We start from the raw sequence: 15,605 nt of genomic DNA on the forward strand, positions 1-15,605 counted from the left end.
CCTTCCTCCAGGGTCGCTGGGCCTGCTGTCACTGGCAGAGCCTTCCCACGGCAGACATCACAGTCAGCTACGCCAAGGCCTTGACCGGTGGGGACTGACAACGTCATTATAAGACCTTTCACCACCTGACCCCAAACCATCTCCCCAGCCTCACCTGCCACCTCTTATCTCATTTCAAACACCACCTACTGCAACCACAACAGCTGACAAGAATAGTCCCTCCAACCTTCCCTCCTTTGCAGGTTGTCTCCCTCTTCCTGAATGACTCCGCCTTCTCAGCTGCCTGGAAAGCCCTAACTTGTTCTTCAATGCCCTTCCACACGTGGCCTTGGTCAGGAAGCTGTCTCCGATTCTTTTAAGTTAACTTCGCTGCCCTCCACTTCAGTATCTTAGCCAGTACGTTATTGTTTTTATTATTATTTTATTATTATCATCATCATCATCATCATCCCCAACACAGCCATCATTTATCAGGTGCTTACTGCATCAAGGACTCTATTACATGCTTCACGTGGATTTTTCTTTAACACCCATAGTTATTATCTTTCTCTATTTTACAGAAGAAGAAAGTGAGCTTCATAGAGTTGTGGGGTTTTTTTTAATGTTTATTTATTTTTGAGACAGGCGACAGAGTGTGAGCAGAGAAGGAGCAGAGACCGAGACGCAGAATCCAAGGCAGGCTCCTGGCTCTGAGCTGTCAGCACAGAACCTGATGCATGGCTTGAACTCATGAACTGTGATATCATGACCTGAGCTGAAGTCAGACACTTAGCAGACTGAGCCACCCAGGCGCCCCTGAGGTTCAGAGAGTTTTAAGTATTAGCTTAAGTACACACAGCTACTCTGACTCAAAAGCCCATGACCTGGGGGTGCCTGGGTGGCTCAATCATTTGAGCAGCCAACTCTTGATTTCAGCTCAGGTCATGATCTTGCAATTTGTGGGTTTGAGCCCCACATTGAGCTCTGCACTGACAGTGAGGAGCCTACTTGGGATTCTCTCTCTCTCTCTTTCTCTTCTGCCCATCCCCCACTCTCACATGCATGCTCTCTCAAAATAAATAAACATTAAAAAAAAAAGCCTATGACCTTTCCAATAAAGTATCATAATCACCATTGTTCATGTCTTTTGCTACAGACAGTAAATAACTTAAATAAAGACCATATCAGGGTGCATGGGTGGCTCAGTCGATTAAGCATCTGACTTTTGGTTTCAACTCAAGTCATGGTCTTGAGGTTCATGGGTTCAAACCCCACATCGGCAGGTTGACAGTGAACAGCCTGCTTGGGATTCTCTCTCTCCTCCTTCTCTCTTTGCCTCTCCCCTGTTCGTGTTCTCTCTCTCTCTCAAAATAAATAAACTTAAAAACATTTTTTTAATAAAGACCATGTCTTCCTCATTTTTGTATAACAAGCATAATGTTTAGCATATAACCGATCCTCTCTAAATATTTAATATAGTACAAACTTCCAATTATAAAATAAACAAGACATGAGGATACAATGTACAATGTATAGCACATATTATACATAATAATAGGTAACAACTTCATATGGTACGGGCAGTGACCAGATTTATCATGGTAACCATTTCATAATGTATATAAATGTTGAATCACCTGAACCTATATAATACTGTATGACTACTACACTTCAATTTTTCAAAAATGTATTATGTAGGGGCTCAGTCAACTAAGCATCCGACTTCAGCTCAGCTCATGATCTCACAGTTCGTGAGTTCAAGCCCCACATCAGGCCCTGTGCAGACAGCTCAGAGACTGGAGCCTGGTTTGGATTCTGCGTCTCCCTCTCTCTCTGCCCCTCCCTGCTCTGTCTCTGTTCTCTCTGTCTCTCAAAAATAAACATTAAAAAATTTTTAACATGTAAATGAATGAAATAAGACCAGCATCCATTCCAGTCCCTCAGAAAGTAGGAAATCAATCACTATAATACAATATTGAAATTGTTTTTCTGTCACTTTCGACTGGGATCTACGGGACGGCTCATACGGTTTAGAATAAAGACAGAGAATAAAAGAAAATTAAACATTCAGGTACAAGGAACCAAAAAAGTCAGCACAATGTCTCTTTAGTGAACTGGTTTAATCAATTAAACAAATGGCTATTTTTACACTTGATCTTAGCCAAAAGGCAGAGATACAAATGGTTATTTTTAAAACAGTGGTCTAATCCAGCCTCTTTTCAAAATAATTGGCTATCCGGGACACCTGGCTGACTCAGTTTATCGAGCATGTGACTCTTGATCTTGGGGTTTTGAGTTCACCCCACACTGGGGCTTTAAAATATAAAAATATTTTAAATATTTTTTTAAAAATAAAATAAAATAATAACAAATAAATAAAAATAAAATAAAATACATGGCTATCTTAATAACTTTGTTTTCCAGCCTAAATCAATGCAATACCATAAACATTGATTAAATACTTGCTATGGAGGAGAGTTTAAAAAAAGGATGCATCACACCTCATGAGCTACCAGTTCAATTTAAACACCTTTTCCCAAAAAGAAGTTAAGTTTTGCTTGAATGTATGCACAGATTATCTCAGTGTGGGAAAAAAGAGTGCAGAGCACTGTGACTCCTTTTCACATAATCCTCCTCAAGTTTCCCCATCTCACTCAGAGCAAAAGGCAAAGTCCTGGTAACAACCTAAAAGCTGACTCATCATTTAATCCCCATGCCCTCTCGGCCTCATTTACTATTCACCCCCTCACTCAATCCCAGCCAGTACGTGGCTCTTCGCCATCCCTCTCTAGGAGCCTTTCTCTGACCACACTACTAAAAATAGTAACATTTCCCCCTGTCAAAGCTTATCTCCCTCTTCCCTGCTCTATCTTTCTCTATAACATTTAGGACCATCTAATATTCTATGTTACTTACTCATTTTGTTTACTGTCCCCCACACTACCCTCCCTTTGTCTCCCCTCATCACCAAGATTTCTACTGGATTTGTCCTCTGCTGTATCCTCAGCATCCAGTTCTATGCCTAACACATAGGCAGTGCTAAATACATCATTATTGTGGGAAAGAATGAATGAACCATTATATAGCTTTCTTCAATGATCTATCTGCTCACATTATTTACTTTGGTGTCCATTTTCCAAATTTCTAAATCACATGGGTGTCACAAATCAAAATACAACTTAAAGGGGGCCTGGATGAGTCAGTGAGTTCAGTGCCTGACTCTTGATTTTGGCTCAAGTCATGATCTCATGGTTCATGAGACTGAGCCCCCCACTGAGCTCCACACTTCACGCTCTCAGCATGGAGCCTGCTTGGGTGCTCTCTCTCCCTCTCTCTCTGCCCCTTCCCTACTCATTCACTCTCTCTCTTTCTCTCTCTCTCTCTCAAAATAAGTAAACTATTTTTTAATGCAACTTAATTTTTTTTTACTTCAAACTGATCAATAATGACAAAAACCTCATGGGTATAATGTTCTTTTCATTGTCTTTTCCTGAAATGTCTTACTGTGACCACTGGCTAAAATTATAATTGTGGCTTTGAGATCTTGGTCTCAATTCTAGTAAATAATAGCTCATATTACCCTAAATATTTCAAAGTTACTTGCAAAGGTATATCATTTATTTTGATAAAATGAAAAAGAAAAGTACATAGAACTATTAACTATAGTGATTAAGACAGACACCCTGAGGATTCTTAGAGTTTTAGTTCTTTTTTTTAATGTTTTATTTTTGAGAGAGAGAGAGAAAGAGAGAGAGAGAGTGTGTGAGCAGAGCAGGGTCAGAGAGAGAGGGAGACACAGAATCCGAAGATAGGCTCCAGGCTCCGAGCTGGCAGCACAGAGCCCAAAGCGAGGCTCAAACCCACGAACCATGAGATCATGACCTGAGCAGAAGTCAGATACTCAACAGACTGAGCCATCCAGGCAACTCAAGGGTTCTAGCTCTAAATTATTTTTTGTGTGTGTATGTGTATGCCCATGTGTTCTCCCCTCTTTCAAGGAGGTGGACTTTTTTTTTGAGAGAGAGAGAGAGAGAGAGAGAGAGACAGAGAGAGAGAGACCCCAAGAAGGTTCCATGTTCATTGCAGAGCCCAATGCAGGGCTCAATCCCACAACCCTGGATAATGACGTAAGCCAAAATCGAGAATTGGAGGCTCAATGACTGGGCCCCAGGTGCTCCTAAATTATATTAAATAAATAACTATTTATTTAATATATTAAATATTAACTAAAGCTGTAGTTTTATTATTAAACTATGGTTAGTTCTGAATTACCAACAATACTTAAGAACTAGTATCAATTTTTTTAAATTTTTTTATGTTTATTTATTTTTGACAGAGAGGGAGACGATGCGAGCAGGAAAGGGGCAGAGAGGGAGACACAGAATCTGAAGCAGACTCCACGCTCCAAGCTGTCAGCACAGAGTGCAATGCAGGGCTCAAACCCACGAACTGCGAGATCCTGACCTGGCCAAAGTCAGACACTTAACCAAATGAACCCCTGGGAGTCCCCAGTATCAATTTGTTTTTTTAATAATCCAAAAGCCAACAATTCAAAAGGTATTCAGAGTTGGTTTCCAAGCGCAATATCCCCCTTTCTTCCCCTCTCTCTAATGGTTGCTTTTCCTTCCCAATTATGTTGACTTGAGGTTTTGAGTTTAAAAGCTCTGCACACACACACCAGTGTTAGCAGAAAGCAAGCCAGATTGTGATTTAAAGCGGAAAAGATGGTTGTATATGCCAAAGAGATAATGTGCAAGATGATAATATCTTCAGCTCAACAAAAGAATTCATGTACAGTCCTGTCTCCATCTAGTTACCTCACACAGAGGTCAACTTGAAAAAGAAAATCCTAAAACCTTCTAGGGAATGGCAATCAGTAAGGCTTATGGACAACACACATCCAGGTTATAATATAAACCTCTCTCAATTTCAAAAGTTGACGGGTGAGGGCTCTTCAGCAGTGGCATTTGGTTCCACAGGAGTCTGCAGTATGCAAGAGAAAAACAAAGGCCCATCGTTCGGAACCTTCCATTACAGACCCACGCCAACCCAACTGCAACAAAACATTCTTCAGGAAATTGCTGTTATCGGGTACTTCCCATAAATGTAAACAGGTTTCTTATTCTCAATCCTAAATTTAAAGACAGAAACACAGCAGTTAAATATTACATTTTAGAAGAGTGCTTTTTCTCCATAAAATACTGTTTGAAAACAGTAAGCACGTATAACCAAAAGTACAATTGAAAATAATCCCCGGGGTGCCTGGGTGGCTTAGTGGGTTAAGCATCGGACTCTTGATTTCAGCTCAGGTCATGATCTCATGGTTCATGGAGCTCAATGTCAGGCTCTGCCCTGACAAAAGTGGAGCCTGCTTGGGGTTCTCTGCCTCCTTCTCTCTGCCCCTCTCTTCCTCGCTCTCAAAATAAATAAACACTAATAATGAAAAAAGAACCTCTGAAATTAAAGATCAATCAAAGCAATTCTTTTTTAATATTCTATTTACAAACTTGTAAAGTTTGCATTAGTATCTGCAAACAGAATAAAGCAACAAAACAGATTCAACCAAGAAGACAACTTTTAAAAGAAACTATAAAGAACCCTAGATTATATAAAAATAAAGTCTTATTTAGCATGTATTTCTGTCTAATGCAGTCAAGTTTTTGATGATATTTGTTGGTTTTCTGAAAAGCTTTACAGAGTTTTAGTTTTTAGAAAACGGAGACGTAAAAAGACTGTGCAATTAAGGTTTACGTATTAGCTCATAACTTCCCAGCTTTTCTTACAGGACACTTCTATTCCTATAGAGTCATTTACTCCAAGTTTCTAGGAGAGATTCTCAGCCCTAGCTGCTTCTCTGAGGGAAGAAGGGTTAACATAACAAAGGCCCAGCTTCACCCCCAAAGACTCTGAATGCCCAGGAGTGAGGTTGGTGTGGGATCATGGTGTCAAGGCAGCAGTATTTTGGCAAATCACCCAGATAAGCCTAATGAGTAGTCTGTATAGAAAGTCACTGATTATGACCTCACTCTTCTAAAAGAAGATCCCAAGAAGCATATTTAAGCTTTGCTTAAATACTTCCTACGTTGAGACCCAAACTCTCATCCGAAAACTCTGAAGGTAATATAGTACTTGATAAATGGTCACTTTTCAAATATGAATGGCTATACTTACAAGGCATGGTGATCCATCATTTCCCCTAACACAGAGTTCTATGATCTTTGTACTTGTACCCCTTCCTCAAAATCACTTCCTCCAGTCTTCACAGGATGGGTTCTTCATCATTCAGGTCCAGGCTCAACTGTCTCCTCCTAGAGAGGCTTTCCTGATCGCACCTTCCCTAGCCAGTCTCCGTATCTTCACTCATGGCACTTCTCACATCCTAAGTGTGTGTGGTTGCGGACTTTCTCCAAGGTCTGAAACATAAACTCCATTCGGGTAGCTCCATCTGGTCTGTCTTGCTCAACACTGTATCTTCACCATGTGACATAGTGCCCAACTTAGTAGCCACTCAATACAAAATTTTGAATGGATAAATGAAACCAAACAAGAGACACGGGCAATCTAGAGCAAAACAAAAACTCAGTTGCTACCTAATGAAAATAGTTGACACTGCAGATTATAAAATATTGAACTAAGTGTAAATGATAAAATATATCACTGTGTCTGTGTGTGTGTGTATGAAAACAAATGTTCTGGAGGCTATCCACCCCCCTCAAGGTAACCATACAGCCTCAAGCTATACAAAGTTTCATGAAAACTTCTCCAAATTTACAGATCACCTTAAATTCTTTATTATGCATCAGTTTCCTAGTAAAAGTCAAGCAAAACATAAATCAAAATTAAGATAAAGTTTTGATATACCTTGAAATGGTCCAAATATTCAAAAGTCAGAAATACTACAAAATGCTAAACATTAAACAGAAAAATGTAACCATGCTGCAAATACTGTTATCTAGTGGTGGGGAAGGGCGTATAAGCCATAAACATGTGAAATTACTTAGAACACATGAAATGATAAAATTGAAAAACTCAGACTGGGTTGGGGGGAATCTTGGAGATCATTCTATATAAATTCCTTTCTAAGCATGAACCTTTCAGACAGTATTCCTAGCATGTGGTTGGGTAGCCTTTCCTTAAATTTTTTTGGTGACAGAGAACTCACTACTTTATAAAGAAAACTGCGGGGGCACCTGGGTGGCTCAGTCAGTTAAGCATCCGACTTTGGCTCAGGTCATGATCTCATGGTGAGTGGATTCGAGCCCCACGTCAGGCTCTGTGCTGACAGCTAGCTCAGAGCCTGAAGCCTGCTTCAGATTCTGTGTCTCCCTCTCTCTCTGCCCTCCCCTGCTCATGCTGTCTCTCTCTCTCTCTCTCTCTCTAAAATAAATAAAGAGAGTAAAAAAAAATTTTTTTATAAAGAAAACTGCCTCATTTCATTATTGGACACCTATACTTGTTAGTTTTTTTTTTTAATTTTTTTAATGTTTTTCATTTATTTTTGAGAGACAGAGACAGTGCGAACAGGGGAGGGTCAGAGAGAGAGGGAGACCACAGAATCTGAAGCAGGCTCCACGCTCTGAGCTAGCTGTCAGCACAGAACCCAACGCGGGGCTTGAACCCATGACCTGAGCCGAAGCCGGACGCTCAACTGACTGAGCCACCCAGGCGCTCCTGTACTTGTTAGTTCTTGATTTGAGCCCCAAATATGGCTCCCATGGGCCCACTGGGCCATAATTCTGCTCCTGCAGCCAAGTGCAAATATGTCAATGAAATCAACTCAGTGAACCAGTTCTATAACAATATAGATATTATTAGAGTACTAAAGTGAATCCAGAAGGAAAAGGAGTTTGGGGCAGGTGTTCAAAGGAAAAGAAAACTGTGATTTATTAAAAAGTAATTAATTAATTAATTAAACTGTCAAGGGACAGAATACAAGTGTGAAAACAAGTAGATTATCCTCACTAGAAGTGAGTGACCAGAATGGAAATGGATAAGTGGAAAAATATCAAAACCAGTTGATGAACATCCCTGAAGGCTAGATAAAAATTATTGTAATTACACAAGATCATTTTGTATTTTGTAAAGAAAAATAGAATGAATCTGAAAAGGGATAGGTAAATAAAATAAGTAGACAAGATAACTCTGAAACACAGCATCACAGAAATTTAGAGCTGCAAAAAATCATAGAAATTATCTATCCCAACCCCTTAATTTTACAGACAAAATAATTAAATCCTAGAAGGAAAAGGTATCAATTGTCACTCTTCTATTCCTTTTCATTGTAATAAGGAATAACACTTTCACCAAACAATTTCCTGTCTTGTACCTGCTGATCCCCATCGCCCGGGTAACATGCTGAATCTCAGATGTTCTAAGAGCCTAACCAATCATCTCAAAACTCAACTATCACAGGGCAAAGATGAGATAACATAAAGCGGCCCAAATGTCTGAATCATCTTGGCTTCTCACCAAGACCCAGTATGGACAGGATGCGGCCACACTGCAGGACCAGCTCTTGCTGGCCATGGACCGGGGCCACCTATTGTGCTGATACACAGCTCCATCATCCGCCAAGAAGACAAGAATGAAAACTGCTGCTAATTCACCCACAAAACTTTCCATCTTTTTCCTTGGTATTATCACACAATCCTGCCATGGGACAACCCAACCAACTCCATCCATGTGTAAAAACATGCCTGCACTTATTTTCTCTCTCTCAGCACCTGCATCCTCAGGGCAGAAGCGGGGCCACCTGCTCCCTCCAAGCCCCCAGAGTCACCCACACTTCCTGAGCTCCTCTGGTTTTCTTCTTCTCGTCCCATTTTCTTCACACATGAAACATCAGTGCCTTAAAAAGGCAACCCTGGCTCTAGAAAAATCTGCATTTTAAAAGGATATGGTATTAAATGAAAGACACCAGGTTGCAAAGTAAAATGTATATATAACATGACCCCATTTTTATAAAATCAAAGGAATAAGAACAACAAAAAACCCTGTTTATGGATTTATATGTTTAAAGACATTTAAAACAAGTATAAAAGAATACTCACCGAAGTATTAAAAATACAGACAGAATTGGGAGAGAAAGGAGAAACTATTAATTTGTATATGATTTTATCTAACTTGGATTGTTGCCATAAATTGTTGTAATTACAGAATCATAATTCTAAAGGCGCAATCAAACTCTTATCACCAAAAACAGAAAGAAAAAAAATTAAAAGGGGCGCCTGGCTGGCTCAGGTGGTTGAGCATCTGACTCTTGATTTTGGCTCTGGTCATGATCCCAGGGTTGTTGGATCAAGCCCAACATCAGGCTCCACGTTGAATGTGGACCCTGCTTAGGATTCTTTCTCCTTTTGCTCCACTTCCCACTTGCATGCTTTCTCTCTCTCTTTCTCTCCCAAATTAAAAAAAAAAACAAAAAACAAAAACACTAATGCAATTTCAAGTTTTCAGTCAGCAAGGTTTATGTATGTGCTGCTTCTCCCAGGCCCCTCTAACTGAAGAGGTCAGCAAGGACTATTTTCCACTTAGGCTGGCCTCTGGGCCCTCACTGCATCAGCCCAGCATCTTTACCCATTGTTTATTAATTTGCACATCTCTTAATTCAAAATGCAGTCAAACTGGTGAAAACATTGTTAAGTTGTTCATAATCTTCCATGTTCTGGAAATTAGGTTTGAATAAAATGATGACTAATTGCACAAATTCCTCATCTGTTTTATTAAATTGAGAGTTGAGTATTTGATTTTCTCATGGAACTTATGCCTCCTCTCAAAGAAAACATAAATTAAAGGACTCATATGCCTTGGTCATCAACCTTACTCTCTAAAACTGCCCTTCCCCATAGCACCTTCCTTTGTGAATGGAACCACCTTCTACGCATCCTGAGAAAATACTCAACTCTATTCTTTCCCGTACCTTCCCCATCCAGTCACCCAACACTGTGTTCCACCCTACACTTCCTAAACAGCTGTTAGATGTGACCCCTCCTCCCCATCCCTACCGCCCCTGCAAGGCTCCAACCCACTCTCTATAACCAACACTAGGACTTTCTAAACCACACTTGAGACGGAGGTGTCCCACCCTCTCGGCTGGTTGGTGCAGTGAGAAGGAAACAGGCCTCTTCCAAAACCAGGTTTCAGCACTTAGTTGTGCAGCCTTGAGAAGAATCCTTAACCTACAACCTATTTTCCTTATCTGCATAATTCGAGTAATATCTACCTCATAAAAGGATTGTTGTAAGAATCAGAGATAAGGCATGCAAAATGCCTAGTCCTAAATGGAGCTTTGTACATAATTAAATGCTTTATTACTTTTATTACTTTTTATCTGTAAAAATGAGCAGTAAGTCTTTGAATTACTTTGAATATCAAATAAAATGTAAGACACCACATACAGTTACTATTTATTTTTCTTTCCTTGTAGCGGTTCCCCATCCTCAATGCAAAATGTAGCTCCTGCCACTTTCCAATTTCAACTCCTGCCACTTGACTTCACATATCTTCTCCTTTAGCACAGTGAATTATTTAATAGGAAGACTGCATCTCTTCATGCCTTCCTCTCCTTCAAAGCCATATTTACAGGTACAACATTATGTGTGAGAAAGTCTTTTACTGTATATTTCAACATGCAAGTAACTATCATATTTTCAAATTTGGAATTCAATGTCCATAAAGTACAAGTGTATCTAAGGAAATGATATAATGGAATATTCATAAGCATGAATATGAAAAAATGCCTAGCCATGGCTACTGTACATGTTCATACAAACATATGAATGTGATGAAAGGTATAACAACTTATTAAATGATATCTGAGAAATAACTTTGCCAGAGATGAAATTTTGAGTTGAAATAAAAAGAAGGATGCAAGTTAGAGCAAGTAGGTAAAAAAAAAAAGGGAAGAAATATTATTCAAAGTGACTGTGTTGTTCATTGAGGTGTTTGTAAATACTTTCCAAAAACATATGTGGATATACTTTTTTTAAAGTATTATTCTTTATTATTTTTTGAGAGAGAGAGCACATGAGCAGGGGAAAATGGCAGACGGGCAGGGAGAGGAAGAGAGAGAATCCCAAAAAGGCTCCACACTTGGCACACGACATCGGGCTCCATCCCTTGACCCTGGGATCATGAGTGGAAATCAAAAGTCAGATGCTCAACCACTGAGCCACCCAGGCACCCTCTGTTGATATATTTTAGGTGTTTTCATTAATTTCATAATAAACATTTCTTTCTTAAAAACAGTGAGAAAGAAAACACTAGCTTAGGTAAAAGAATTATTAACATTCTCTATGTTTATTTAGAGATGGGAAGTAAAATCTGGGGCTTCCAACCACAGTATTATTTCAAGACTTTGAACATACAACAAGATTCTAACAATCTTTCCAAGTATATGAAGAAAAAACTTTCTGTTTAAAGATGAATCGAAGTAATTAAATGGCTTTCATCAGGTCTCTAATGTGACAGTCTCAAAAAAGTGTGTGAGTTCAATGTTTACTCCTTGAATGATTTAACTACAGCCCTGAAAAATCATAAAAATTCGCGCCAGGAAGAAAAGCCGCCCATTGTCCAGAAAGTGCTTCTTCAGCAAATGGCACCTATCCTTGGTGTCAGGGTTGAGAGGATGAGTAAAAAAAAGGAGTTGAAGATTCTTAGTACATAGTTTACTGTAACCTAGCTGCAAAACTTTTCTAAAGATGTCACATGAATGTTTACTAAAATGCCACCAGGAATGCTGAATCATTCCTTTCTAAGGAGATCTGTTTCAACTTCACTACTTCTTCAATTTCAAATATTTGTTAAGTAAAAGGCAAAACAAAACAAAAAACAAACCAACAAATTTGAATTCCAGCTTTTTTTTTCATGTATGTATATTTTTAGTTTTAAAATTATTTTAGAACTTGACTCTTCTTCAAACACTATTTTGGCCTGAATGACACACACAGTGCTGATTTACACACATCCCAAACATACAATCAGTGAGGACCTGGACATAACTGGGCATGGGTGCCCCCTCAGTTCCCTGAGAAGCAAGCATTATTTGTGAAATCATAAAACGATGGTCAAGGATTCTAACGGATATGTTGCTTTGTCCAGCTTCCCAAAGATAACTAAAAGGAGAACATTATGATGATATCAGAAGTCAGTCTTTTTTTTCACATCCTTAGTACTTTTTTTTTAAGTGTGTTCTTCTGGGACATGTAGACAGCGATGTAGGTACAGGACAGAGCTCTAAATGATGTCAGACCAGGTCAAAAAGCAATCTAGACTAAGGGAAGAAACAACTAGAAAAACATTAATGAATTCATCATCTTGATTTGGAACATCTTCAGGCAACACTGCTCACTTGCATTATTGGCGCAGCAGAAAAAGCCTGGGAAGGAGAGCAACACTGTTGGGTGCTGACTCTTGAAAACAAAATGACCTGTAAAGCCTGAGTCGTGCTGCTACCCTGCAAATTACTAATGTTCAACTTGGACTTCGTACAGTCTTTCTCTGTTGACATTCCCACAAACTGGACCAATTATTTTTAAATGAATCATATTTGTTGAAAGAGTCTAGAAATAAACCAAAGGTTTTATACTTGGCCTTACAGATAAAATGTAACATTGTTGACTATATGCACCTGAAAGTGAGCAAAACTTCCCTTTTAAAAATCAGAGCACTCATAAAACATCCCTTTCAAAAATGGCTTCTATATGATATCATCATTGGGCTACCTTTGTTTGCACAATTCTTCTGGATTTACTTTTCAAACAGGAAATATTAAATATTATTGAGTTACTAATATTCCCAACTAAAGTATATATTATGTTTAAAGGATAAAAATAACAGGTCACATTATCAATCACATATGATGATTATTTTATTACTCTAAAAATATTTTTATGTAATAGCTTAAGACAGTTCATTAGGAATCAAAAAACTGAATTAATTTATGCTAAGTAAAACTCAAAATACATATGTATATGAGTATTATTTGGTAAAAAAATAATCATGATAAATTTTATCCTGCTATATAGAACAAAATATGTCTCAAATTTTTAAAGAAAAAAATTTACAACTGCTATTTGCATTATTCTGTATTAAGAAACCACTGTTATACTATTCTCACAAAATGTTTTTGTTGCTGATAGTAATACAGTGTTTCAATAAGTCAGTTTCCATACCTCCTAATTTTCTAAGTCTTTCTCTGACACTAACCTATACTGACTAGTCAATGTTTGATAAAGGTGTACCTTCTTCCAGTATAAATTTGTTATTTCATAAAATATTTATTATACCCTTACTATGTGCTAGGCTCTGTTAAAGGCTTTAGACGCAAAGTAAATTAAGACAGATTCCTTGCCTTGAGACCTCATGGTCTAGTAAAGGCAAAGATAACTGCATTATAGTTTACTAGGCAGGCTAAGTGCAAATGACACAGAAATACCCCTAGAAAGGTGTTTAAATCAAGCAGGAAGGTCAGGTAAAAGTAGTACTTCATTTTATTAAATGAATCTACCTCCCTTATCAAGGAGGTGATGGCTTACCACTGCCTGGTCTGCACTTCCTTGGCAAAGCACTGTTGACAGGTGAAAACATCAAAACATCTCTGAGAATTACAATCACTATCCTGTTTCCTGACCTCACAAGGTTTGACATCACTGAATTTAAACACATCAGACCTAATCTAAGTTGGAACATACCAGTAAGTCCAGCTGTTGTTAAGAATAGACATGCCCATGGTAAGAAAAACATAAACTCAAAATTAACAGCCTGATAAACAAAAATCAGGTTTCTAGTTGGGGGTTTTCACTGTATGTTTATTAGCTGGTTTTTAGACATCAGAGTAAAAGTAAAATATACCTGAAAGTATACGTGTTTGCCATATTACGTACTAAATTAGAAGGTAAATTGATTAGATAGGTCATAAACCATGTTTTTGAACTGCAACAACGTAAAACAGATGCCCTTTGAAAAGCTGAGTACATGATAAGAAGACATCTTCGATAATAATATATACTAAATCTAGAACTAACACTTTAAATGCCAATATGCACCTAAAAATAAAGACTTGCCACATTGAAAAGCAGTGTGTACATTTAAATTTATAACCAGTGACTTGCTACCCATAGTGCTTCCGGAATCAGGTAAAATAGACTTGGGTTCCTCCAACAGTATGTCCATGCTTAGGAGTGTTGGATGGGAAATCAAAGCACATCCATTACTTTCTTCCAAAACATTAGCCAGTCTTTAAAGGAAGCCAAATACCAAGACTAAAAAGGACAAGTGTTTTGCATTTTAGAAACACAGTCCCTTCAAACAGAAGAGGCTCATTAGATATGGACAGCTACCCATGTATTTGCTACCTGCCATTCGGACCGTTTGTAAGGGAGTTAAATTCTCCCTGGTCAGGGTGACCTTACGGGACTTGGGCATGGCTCTGCCTCACTGGGAGGTGCAATCTAGGCAGTGGGATCACCCAGCAGAGTTGTTTTTCTCAGGTGGCCCATGACAAGAATAACTAAAGCCAAGGAAAATGAAGATTGCCCAGACTTTGTCAAATGGGATTGGCGGGGAGTTCTTCTAATAACAGTCCCCTCTTGAATGAAGGAGTGGTTTACGTTCAGAAGGCTGAGGTAGCATAGATCCTACACCCTTAAATTGTGGGTCCCTCGCCACAAACCTACTCATCGCCTTTGTGGATTATGGGATTGTCTCTGGGAGCCGGGTCTGAAATAACAGCAGTTTTGAGAAGTTGGATTTACACATTCCAACCCAGCAGAAGGTCGCCTTAGAGTGCTGAGACTTGAAGACTTCTGAATCTCCCTCCCCCACAGCCTGAAGGGCCACTGCCTCTCGAATTCCAGCTTATACATTCATTTCCTGGGCAATTTTTCTCTTGGGGGGGAAACAATGGACTCTTTCAATCCTCTCTTACCAACAAAGGACCCTAAGATGAAGAAACATTCCTTCCAACCGCATCCTTTCCGACTTCTGGGTACATGATGAGTGGGCGTTGAGGGTGGGGGGAGACGGGGCCGAGCAGGGATGAGGTGACAGGCAACTCACCTCTTTCAGCTGCTCCAGCTCCTGCTTGAGGCTGTCGTATTCAGCCTCCAGCTCGTCATACTGCTGTTTGAGGGTCAGCTTCTCTTCCAGGACCACCAGCCCGTACTCGGCAGCCTGGATCTTCTCGTGGGTCGTCTCCGTGAGCTCCTTGGTCAGCCTCTCTATCTCAGTCTTATAATGGTCCACGGTCTGCAGCACCTCTTCTGCGGCCATAGCCCCGGCCGATGCAGGCAGGAGGGGGTGTCGGGGAGGGGAGATGGATGCGAAGCAGGCGGGGACGGGGGAAGGGTGAAGGCGCTGGGGAGGGAAGGGTAAAAATGGCAAAGAAAAGTGTGGCTGGGCGAACGTGCGGAGCGATGCCCTGACTGCTGCTCCCGGCGGCAGCGGCTACTCTGCCCGAGAAACTGAGGAGGAATGCAACATGGAGAACGCAGGGACAGGATCGGGGCGAGACGGCAGCCGCTGCCGCCTGTGTCCTCGGGGCCGGCCCCTGCGTGCGCTCAGCAGCCGTGCGGCATGGCCCGGGCTGCGGCGGCCGCGGACGACGAGGGGCTCCGGATTCTGCTTAT

At 39.9% G+C, this 15,605-nt stretch overlaps 1 protein-coding gene across 1 annotated transcript in view; it reads right to left on the reverse strand.

Moving 5' to 3' along the window:
- Positions 1 to 15,261, reverse strand: part of BICD1 (BICD cargo adaptor 1) — a 225,426-nt gene extending 210,165 nt beyond the window's left edge. The window contains exon 1 of the mRNA XM_029955516.1: positions 15,037 to 15,261. Coding sequence (XP_029811376.1) covers positions 15,037 to 15,249 — 213 coding nt within the window. The 5' untranslated portion in view covers positions 15,250 to 15,261. The remainder of the gene's footprint in view (positions 1 to 15,036) is intronic.
- Between the last annotated feature and the right edge of the window lie 344 nt (positions 15,262 to 15,605).

The sequence above is a fragment of the Suricata suricatta genome, chromosome 10, assembly GCF_006229205.1.
Source record: "Suricata suricatta isolate VVHF042 chromosome 10, meerkat_22Aug2017_6uvM2_HiC, whole genome shotgun sequence".
Lineage (NCBI taxonomy): Eukaryota > Metazoa > Chordata > Mammalia > Carnivora > Herpestidae > Suricata > Suricata suricatta.